The 10,117-nt window shown below is 40.4% G+C and overlaps 1 protein-coding gene across 2 annotated transcripts in view; it reads left to right on the top strand.

Moving 5' to 3' along the window:
- Positions 1 to 393: 393 nt before the first annotated feature.
- Positions 394 to 10,117, top strand: part of WASHC5 (WASH complex subunit 5) — a 28,824-nt gene continuing 19,100 nt past the window's right edge. The window contains exons 1-7 of one of the 2 annotated variants that reach the window (XM_032181778.1): positions 394 to 531; positions 1,408 to 1,703; positions 3,807 to 3,952; positions 5,537 to 5,621; positions 5,893 to 5,993; positions 6,914 to 7,106; positions 8,675 to 8,827. In XM_032181778.1, the coding sequence (XP_032037669.1) occupies positions 1,518 to 1,703; positions 3,807 to 3,952; positions 5,537 to 5,621; positions 5,893 to 5,993; positions 6,914 to 7,106; positions 8,675 to 8,827 (864 nt within the window). In that variant the 5' untranslated portion in view covers positions 394 to 531; positions 1,408 to 1,517. Of the gene's footprint in view, positions 539 to 1,407; positions 1,704 to 3,806; positions 3,953 to 5,536; positions 5,622 to 5,892; positions 5,994 to 6,913; positions 7,107 to 8,674; positions 8,828 to 10,117 lie in introns of both variants that reach the window. The other variant, XM_032181776.1, reaches the window with a different exon arrangement.

Genomic DNA, 10,117 nt, shown 5'->3' with positions numbered 1-10,117 from the left:
ACAGCGCTGTGGAGAGGAGCCCCCCAAGCATTAAGCTCCTTTCCCCATGCCTCCATCCCCTCATCTCGCCCCCCGACCCCAATGTGAGACCGCCCGGCCGCCCTACACCAGTCCCACCCTGAGGGCAGCGGTCCCCCTCCATCCCCTCACAGGGTGCACGGGGCGTGCGGGGGGGGGGCTCCCTCAGCAGCGCCCGCTGCTCACCTAGAGCCAGCCGCCGCAGCCCGGAGGGGTCCCGGAGGGGTCTCGGAGGGGTCCCCGAGGGCCACCGACCCTTCCCTCGGTGCTAGGAGCTGGCGAGGCGGGCCGGGAAGGCGGCGGAACCGCCTCATCAGCCGGCGCCTCTCCACATGACGGCGCCATCATGTGATGGGAGGGCTGGGCACGGCCGCCGCCGCCTCCCGCCGTGCTGCCACCGCCGCGGCGGGGAAGAGGGTTTTTTGCGGGGAGAAGCCGGAGCTCGCCTCGCTGTCGGCAGCCCTGAGGCATGGGGCTGGCTCCGAGGAGGTCTCCCCGGGGCTCGTCCAGGCGGTGAGGGGTGAGGGAGGGCCTGGCAGGGCGGCTGGGGGAAGCGCCCGGGGCTGAGGGGAAGGGACAGGGATAGGGAAGCGCCCGGGGCTGAGGGGGCTGCGCTGCACCGGGGGCGCGTTTCGGGGGGCTTGGGTGGGGTATTCGGGCTAAAAAGGCACCCTACAGCCCGACAAGGAGTGGGGGAGATGAAATGTAAAGCCCAGTCCTGTTCCATCGGGGTTGCATCCTGTTACACCCCGCTGGGCTCCACACGACGGGACGGGCAGGCTCCCGGGTCGGGTCAGGGGGCTGAAGGGGCGCCCCCGCTGTCACAAGGGGCTTGGAAAGGTCTTGGTTAAAAAACTGAAGTCAGCTCGAAGCCTCACATAAAGGCTCCTAAAAAATCAAAGCTTAGTTTTAAAGGTGCTGTGCCGCATATCTTGAAGGAAAAAATGTCAGTAAATAAAAGGCTGCAGCACAAATGCTGGCCCTTTTGCTGCAACAAGTTTTCCTTGTTTTGCTAAATCCCGTTACAGTTACTTTGTTTGTATTTTAACCTATTATAGACACCTAACGTGTTTTGTTTTCCTTGCCACCATCTCCTGCTTGGCCTCAATTGCTTCAATATTTGTGATCGTTTCATTCTTTAACCATTCTCTTCAAATTTTCTGGTCCAAGAAACCGTGCTTGTCTTGCCTGGTTGCACAGGTGACTGATTCAAAGGCTGGGTATATACTAAAGATGATTTAAATGCACTTTTTTCACTTCACCAGCTGCTTTAAACAGAGCATTTATCTTTCAACTGAAAGATTTCAGCATGTGCTTAAAATCTGCATGGATTGAACTATCAAAAATACAAACATGAAGCACTGAATGTGTGTGGTTTTGTTTTTACAGGCGCTGTTGATGGAGCAGCTAGTTTTCTCATTCTTCTTCAAATCACCTGAAAACTAACGTTCTGAAACAGAATACAGGACCTGTGCTACGTGTTCACCTCCGGCTCCACGATGGTTGATTTTCTTGCTGAAAATAATCTCTGTGGTCAGGCAATTCTTCGGATTGTCTCCTGTGGAAATGCCATCATTGCAGAACTCTTAAGACTCTCAGAATTTATTCCTGGTGTTTTCAGGCTGAAGGACAAGGCTGATCAACAAAAGTATGGAGATATCATATTTGATTTCAGTTATTTTAAGGTAAATCCTTTTCTTCTATTGTTAAACTTCACTTTAAAGTGTTGTCTTGGTAGAGCATAAGGGCTACAAAATAGCCATTCCTGAGTGCTCTGTTTATTACCAGCATGCTTCAGAATTGACTGCAATGACTTGCTATTTGCTTAGTGCTTACCAGAAATCTACTGACTGAGATAGTAATTGGGATATGCTCACATGCTAACGTTCCATGTCTGGACTGTCTTGTATTTTGTATAGTTTTGGTCACACTTAGCCTCATCTTACTCATTTGAGTGAGCAGAAACAGTCTGGTGAGCACGCCGTGCTTAGGCCCCTAGGCAGAATATACATTTAACCAGCACCCACACTGAGAGTTTTAGGGCAAGAAGTGGAGGCAACTTTAAGTGCATGCATAGAATAGCAGTCTTTCAGAATGTATGATGAGTCATCTGGCCTGCAAATTTTGATGGGTATTGATCATATAAGACTCGAGTCCTTGGTTATTATTTCCTGAAGGAACTTTAAATTTTGCTTTGACCAGCAGGTCCTGAGCCTGTGCAGTGGGTTGTTTTTCTTTGGAGCACTACTGTGGGCAGTATGCCCATCTTCCTTTGGTTATCTGTAGCTTATTCTTTGCAGCTGTGAAAACTGCTTCATGCTTTCCTGTCTGACAGTACCATGATTGTTCATTCACTGGACTCGTCACGTGCACTGAATCAACAAATAAATCAAAGAGCAGAGAACATGAAAAGCCCCTGTTTCCCTTACAAACTTAAAGCTTCTTGTAGAATGTATTTCCCTCTATCTTTCTCCAGCATGATTTAGAAGAAGCTGTAGGGACTATATAATTTGACTTTATCTGAATTGTAGAATAAAAGAAAAGTTAATAATACAGCAATATGGCAGGGGTGGAGAGGAATTGGTAAGAGTTGTCAACTTTGAGTACTGGCTCAGAACCTCAGGCACTGAAAACCCTAAGCACAGGTGATTTCCCAGATACCTTTAGATTTAAGTGTTTCAAGTCTCTCTACAAGTCTCTTTTTTTTTTTTTTTTTTTTTCAAACTACTTGAAAATTTTAAAGCGGATAGGTGTAATTGGTAAGAAATACAGTTATCCTGGAAACTGGAAGGATTTTAACATTAAGGAAACAAAGCAGTGCTGCTACGTTCCGGAGTGATTGCACCAAAATCAGTAAAATACATAAAAAGACATACTTAAAAAACAGATTATATCACTGCTAACACTTCATTCCTATATACATGATTCTTAAAATTAATTAACGAGAAAAGATTTGACATTTTGAAAAAATCCATAGGCAGTTTGGAACCTACTTTTATCCTTTGTTTTATGTAGCAATTTGAAAAAGTGAAACACAAGACCATTTTCAAACTACACAACAATTACCAACCAGATATTAGGCTTGATATTTTATTTTAACTCAATTTATTTTTTTAATCAAGTTCATGTTTATTGAATCCTTTGAAGTCATGGTCTTGTGCCATGGTAAGTGGCCTGTGGAATATCAACAATATTTTCAATTAAATATTAATGTTTTCAATTAAGCGTAAGTGATATTTTCAATTAGATCTTAGTGATGAGACCAAACAGAGATTATAAGAAACATTTACCATGCTAAATAGTTAGAAAGAAAAGTTTGTGGCCTTGTTTTCAGAAGGTCAGGCTTGTCACCCTTACCCTTTTTTCACATGGTTCATAGTGACAGTTTTTGCATTAATTTCAGGAACTGTTGCTGAGCTAGATCCAATCTGTAAAAACTCTCCGATAAGTCTAATGCTTTCAAGCAGTTCAAATGCATAAGAAAGTACTAAGCTCACAACTGTTTGTGAAGCCTCAATGCTATGTAATCTGGCTGAGAAATCAATCAGATCAAATGTGTAAAGGAAGAAATTCCAGCAGGGAGATGGATAGTACTACAGAAAGTCCATTGTGAACCCCACAGCAACTTCAGATGCGTCAAAGTTTTACCCAAAGTGTTAACTATTCTTTTCTATTGGTTAAGTAAGAGAAATCATACTTAAAATAAAAGTGTAACAAAGTATAAATCTAATTGTAAGTGTCATGAACACAGTCAAATGCTGTCTCTAAACGTGAATGTCTTTTCTTAGGGGCCTGAGGCATGTGAAGGCAAACTGGAAGCCAAACCTGAGTTACTTGACTTAGATGAAGAATTTCGTGAAAACAACATAGAAATTTTGACAAGATTTTATCTAGCTTTTCAGAGTGTACATAAATACATTGTAGATTTGAACAGGTATAGTATATTTTATATATATATATATACATGTAGAGTTTCTGACTGGAGTACTGTTGAGTCTTAATGATGGTAAGCTTTTTCTTCAGAGACCCAGTTTGCTCACTGTTTAAATGTAATGATGTGCACTTGGGAGCCTGGATTATTGGAGTAAGCATTAATGTTTAGAATCATAGAATCCTCTTGATTGGAAAAGACCTTCAGGATCTACAGGTTTAACCATCAGCATGATCTACTGAGTCCCATCACTAAGCCATATCCCTTAGTGCCACATCAACGTGTTTCTTAAATACCTTAGGAATGGAGACACCGCCACTTCCCTGGGCGCCTTTTCCAATGCTTGACCACCCCCTCCACGTAGAAAATCTTCCTCATGTCTAATCTAAACCTCCCTTGGCACAACTTGAGTTTGTTTCCTTGCATCCTATAACTTGTCACTAGATAAAAGGCTGCCACCCTCCTTGCTGCAACCTCCTTTCAGGTAGTTATAGAGATTGATGAGGTCTTCCCTCAGCCTCCTTTTCTCCAGACTAAACAACTCCAATTTTCTCAGCTGCTCCTCATAACTCTTGTTTTCTGGTACCTTCCCTGCTCTTCTCTGCACACACTTGAGTACCTCAATATCCTTCTTGTAGTGAGGGACCCAAAACTGAACACAATATTCAAGGTATGGTCTCACCAGTTTATTCCTACTGTTGCTTACCAGCTTAATACATTACTTGAAAACATTCAACCTGTTAATTAGAGATATTTTTTCTCCTAATTAGAGATATTTTTTCTCCTTTATCATTGATATTGTCATGAAGATTTTTGAATAAAAGGAAACTCCATGTTGTCAACCTAAATTTTTGTGGTCTTGCAAAACAATCTATCAGAGAGTGCGTTGTCTTTAACTTTCATTGTTGTTATTTTCCTGAACTTAATTCTTCAACTGAGTTACCTGAAGTTTTCAAAACTTGGAAAAGCAGTATGAAAGGTTCATGGAACACTCTGAGAAAAAGCTCCTGAGAATCTTAAGCATAAGTTTTTTTTGTTGCTGATTTTATCTGAAAAGATTTATTGTAGGGTGATATGTAGTGTTACTGGGAAGTCCTTTAATAAGAAGAAACTCTGTTAATCCACAAGAACATTCCCTGTTCTGAGCTCCACCTTCCATATTGCAGTTGAGATAAATTTAACCTATTTCCAGGGGATATTTTGGGGATAACTTAAAAATGTGACAGTTTTACTAGAGTGGGGGAGGAGCTTTTCTTTCTCAGTATTTTGTTCTCAGGCTGTTTTCCACCCATTTGAAGGTTAAGAGGATGTCAGCTGTAAGGTACAGAGTATCCTCCAGCACAGTTCACACACACCATCTGGAAATGAAAGGAGGATTTTGCCAGCTGGTTGGCTCTAGCTAGGAGTTCCAGCTTTTCATTTCAGACTAGCATTTCGTCCTCTTTGAAAAACTTGATGCTGCTTGTGCTAGAAAGATTTTCTGACGCCTCTCTTGACTTTCAAAGGATTTTGGTCAATTGAGTTATGAAGAAACATAATTTGAGAGCAAAGCAGTCAATGACCAACTCTCTCTGTTGTGATTCCTAGATACTTAGATGACCTCAATGAAGGAATTTACATTCAGCAAACATTAGAAACCGTCCTCCTTAATGAAGATGGAAAACAACTTCTAGTAAGTATTCAATAATTTTGTAATATTAAACAAGGTACCAAACAGTTCTGTGCCACTCTAGACAAAAATGAAAATTCACCAAATGCACAGTAATGCTATGGCTTATTTTGAGGAAGACAAAGACCGAAAATCTTCAGTCTACCATTTTTGACAGTGTGTTGACTACATAGTTGCCATTCTGTTAGTTTATCATCACTTGCTTGTCTTTTAATGTTACTACAACATTGTGTTGATGCAGTTTCTTCCCTTTGTTCTTTCTGTTTCCGAACAGTGTGAAGCACTCTATCTGTATGGAGTCATGCTACTGGTCATTGACCAGAAAATTGAAGGAGAAGTCAGAGAAAGAATGTTGGTTTCCTACTACAGATACAGGTAAGGTATATTGGTGTTCAGAAGCACTCAAGGCTGAAAGAATGTGACACGGTATACTCAATTCACTGGGTTACTGAATTAAGATGATGGAAATGTCAGCACCTGTTTGACTGTACATATAGACTGATAATTGTGCAGAGCTCTATGAATACCAGTAGGGCTCCTTGCATTCACTGTTTTTGCAGGTCTGGCTGTAAAACTGCAGCAACAAATTTTTCATGCTGTCACAATAGAGATTTGAAGTCCACTGACAAATAAGCTTTCAGCTAAAGCTTTAGCATTGCAAATGTCAGCTGTGAAGATGTCATAGATAAGTGAGCGAATCTTGGTGAAAAGTCATTTTTATCCAGATGGCAGATGCAAGTCAAGCTTCTTGTAGTTACAGTGCTAGGCAAGTGGAACTTGTGTTTTTTATGGCACGCCAAACACTAATGTCACAGTTCTTAACTATGATAACTGAATTCATAAAAGGAAAAACAAAATAAAATGGGATTTCCTAGGAAGGCTGACAGCTTTGCTATAGGACAGGTAGGGTCTCAAAAAGTGAAAGGGAGCATCCTTTGCCTGTGCTGCTTTGACTACATTGAATGCAGAAATGGAGCAACAAGCAGAATTCGTAAAAGGCAGGTGGAAGAAACAGAACAAAACTGTTCCTCTGAATACAAAGCTATTTTTTGTCCCTAAATAAAGTTCATTTTTCTGTTAGTGCTTTGTATGTTTATCTGGGATTTCAGTGTGGATATGTATCAGTGTCCTCCTATTATGGTGAAAACTGTATTCATGGGATAAACATCCAAAAACATCCCAGACCTTAATATCTGATTGCTTTCTTAGAGGAAGGTCATGATTACAAGGGAAGAGAAAGGAGGAAATAACTAGGTCATAGAGCTCAATTTTTGTTCCTTCCTTCTGTAAAACAGTGCAGCCCGATCCTCTGCTGATTCCAACTTAGATGATATCTGTAAATTGCTTCGAAGCACTGGGTACTCGAGCCAACCTGGAGCTAAAAGACCTCCAAACTACCCTGAGAGCTACTTCAGCAGGGTACCCATCAGCGAAACATTCATCAGCATGGTTATTGGCCGCCTGCGGTCAGACGATATTTATAATCAGGTAAGTTACTGTGAGATAAAAGAGAGATCTAAAAAGACTAGCAGATGATTTCTCAAGTAAGCTACTCAACAATGAAGCACAGAAGAAAATACATAATCACCAAATTGTGGAGGTTGGAAAGGACTTTTTGCAATCATGTAGTCTGAGCTCCTGGCTCAAGCAGGGTCAACTCTGGCAGATTGCCTGGGACCACGTCCACTTGGGCTTTGAATATCTGCAGAGGTTGGAGAACGCAGAACTTCTCTAGAAAATCCATTCCAGTGTTTGACTAACCTCACAGTAAAAAAAGAAGCAAACAAACAAACAAAAAAGAACCCACCCTTTTTCTTTAATGTCTTTAAATCTTAAATGATTGGTCACTCCTAATAACTAATCCCCTCAGAGATTGTAGTAACTAACTAAAATAACAGCAAAGAGATTTATCATCCCTTAGTAGACAGCTTGATTAAAAAGAAACCCTTATGTCACAGTTCTTAACTATGATAATTGATTTAATAAAGGGAAAAACAAAACAAAAGAAGCAAAGTATGAACAATGTCTGTCTCCTCTAATATGACTCCTTTGAGAGAGCTTTAAAAAAACATTTGCTTTTGAGCAGAATTTGGTCTGTAGCGTGGACAACCTTTTATCTGTAACTTTTAGCACACATTTAGTGAATCCTGGATGACTGAAACAGGATGTAGATGCCAGAAAAACAGTGTTTGAAGATTAATAAAAGATAGAAGAAACGAGCAAAGGCTTAAGTCTGTAGGTAGGAGTAGTAATATAAAAGTAGGGACCTTACTGAAAATGCTTTCAGACTGTGGACAGACATACTAATGTTCAAAGGAGAAAAATGCCTCATCGGGTACTGTACTGCAGAAATTTCATTTTTGATAATTCAAATTATCATCATTGATAATATGAATCTTTTTGGTCTTGCTGATAGACGGAATTCGTGAATAATTAAATTACGATCATTCTAATTGCCTCTTTTATTAAATTACTCTTGCTTTCATTAAATTAATTTTTGTTTTTATGTGAAATGAACTACAGCATCCCCAGTCCTTATGTAATATTTATTTCTATCTCTGTTCCTTTCATATAATCTTAAGCTCTTTTGTTCGTCCCTTCTTTGATTCATGTACGGCACAGTAATATCTTGTGGTAGCCTATTAAATTAGCAGATATCTACACAGTCAACTTTTATATCCTGTAAAATATATCTGGTAAATACACTGCATGTATAAGCATGTCCCACTTACATGCATATGCTCTTTGTCTCATAGTAGCCTATATATAATACATATATCCTATATATATATAGGATATGTAATAATTATCATATATATATTATATGATGTATATATATAGGATATGTGTATTATATATAAGTTACTATGAGACAAAGAGCATATATATATCTTGTAGGATATATATATTATAACATATATTACTATATGTTACTATTATCTAATATGTATTACTATATAATATGCGTATTGCTTTCTAATGTGCCTCATGATATTTGCAAGTGATTTATGTTGCTGCGTATTATATTCTTGTTTTATTTTGCTCCCTTTCCCTAGGTTTCTGCATATCCTTTACCAGAACACCGCAGCACTGCCCTGGCTACTCAGGCTGCTATGCTCTATGTGATTCTGTACTTTGACCCTTCTATTCTTCACACACAGCAAGCAAAAATGAGAGAGATAGTGGACAAATACTTTCCAGATAATTGGGTAAAAATTAATTTTGTTTTAAAGCTATTCTGTGGATTTTATGTTACAGAAATAATACGCTTAATTTTTACAGCATGCATTGCAGAAAAAATGTTCTAAAAGAATCTTATTATTTTCTGGTGAAGTTTTACTTGGCTCAGAATGAACCAGTCTGAGTCAAATCTGGGTAAGCACAGAAAGCTATCCTTTGAAAATAAGAATTATCACTGTAAATCACAGAATTGTAGGGGTTGGAAAGAACCTCAAGAGAACATCGGGTCCAACGCCCCTGCCAAAGCAGGTTCCCTAGAGCAGGCTGCCCAGGTAGGCATCTAGATGGGCCTTGAATATCTCCAGAGAAGGAGACTCCACAACCTCTCTGGGCAGCCTGTCTCAGTGCTCCATCACCCTCACCATGAATTTCTTTCGCATGTTGGTGTGGAACTTCTTGGGCTCCATTTTGTGGACATTGCTCCTTGTCCTATCACCACAAACCACTGAAAAGAGGTTGGTCAAATCCCTCTGTCTCCCACACTTAAGGTTTGTAAACATTGATAAGATCCCCTCTCAGCCTTCTCAAGGTTGAAGATGCTTAACTCAAATGCTTAACTCAACTACATTCTGATACCACAAAGGTAAAGTCAATCGTTAAAAAAAAAAAACATCAGCTGGAAGGTGCATTTAGGCTTCTTCTAGTCCAACCTCCTTAAAGCAGGGCTGGCTTTAGAGTTAAATCAGGTTGCTCCTGTCTCGTCCAGTAGAATTTTCAACATATCTAAAATTAAGATTCTAAAGCCTCGGGGCTCCTGTAGCTAGTTTAGTCACTCATGGTGAGGAATTTCTTCCATCTGTCCAACTGGAATTTCCCTTGTAGCTCATGACTGTTACCTCTTGACTTTTCACTGTGCACCTCTGAGATGAGCCTGGTTCTGTTGTATCCCCAAACTTCTTTTAGATAGTGGAAGGCTGCTATCAGTTCCCTTAGCCTTTTTTTTTTTTTTTTTTTCTCTAGCATAAGCAAAGCCAGCTCCCTCAGACTCTACTTCCATTGTGAGTCCCATCCTAGTAGCCTTCCATTCACTCCCCTTTGTCCATGTCTGTCTTGTACCAAGGAGCCTAAACATAGACACGTTACTCTAAATGGAACCTCACGAGGTCTGACTAAAAGGAATAGTCACTTCCCTCAATCTGCTGGCCACAGTCTGGCTGGCATAGTCTAGTGTATGATGAGTCTTCATTGTCGTAAGGCTGTGTGTCTGATTCCTGTGCAGTTTGTCCACCAGGACACATATGTCCTTTTCTAGAGAATTC

Source organism: Aythya fuligula, chromosome 2, assembly GCF_009819795.1.
Source record: "Aythya fuligula isolate bAytFul2 chromosome 2, bAytFul2.pri, whole genome shotgun sequence".
Taxonomy (NCBI): domain Eukaryota; kingdom Metazoa; phylum Chordata; class Aves; order Anseriformes; family Anatidae; genus Aythya; species Aythya fuligula.
Note: the sequence above shows the minus strand (reverse complement) of the source record. Positions and strands in the feature narration are given on the sequence as shown.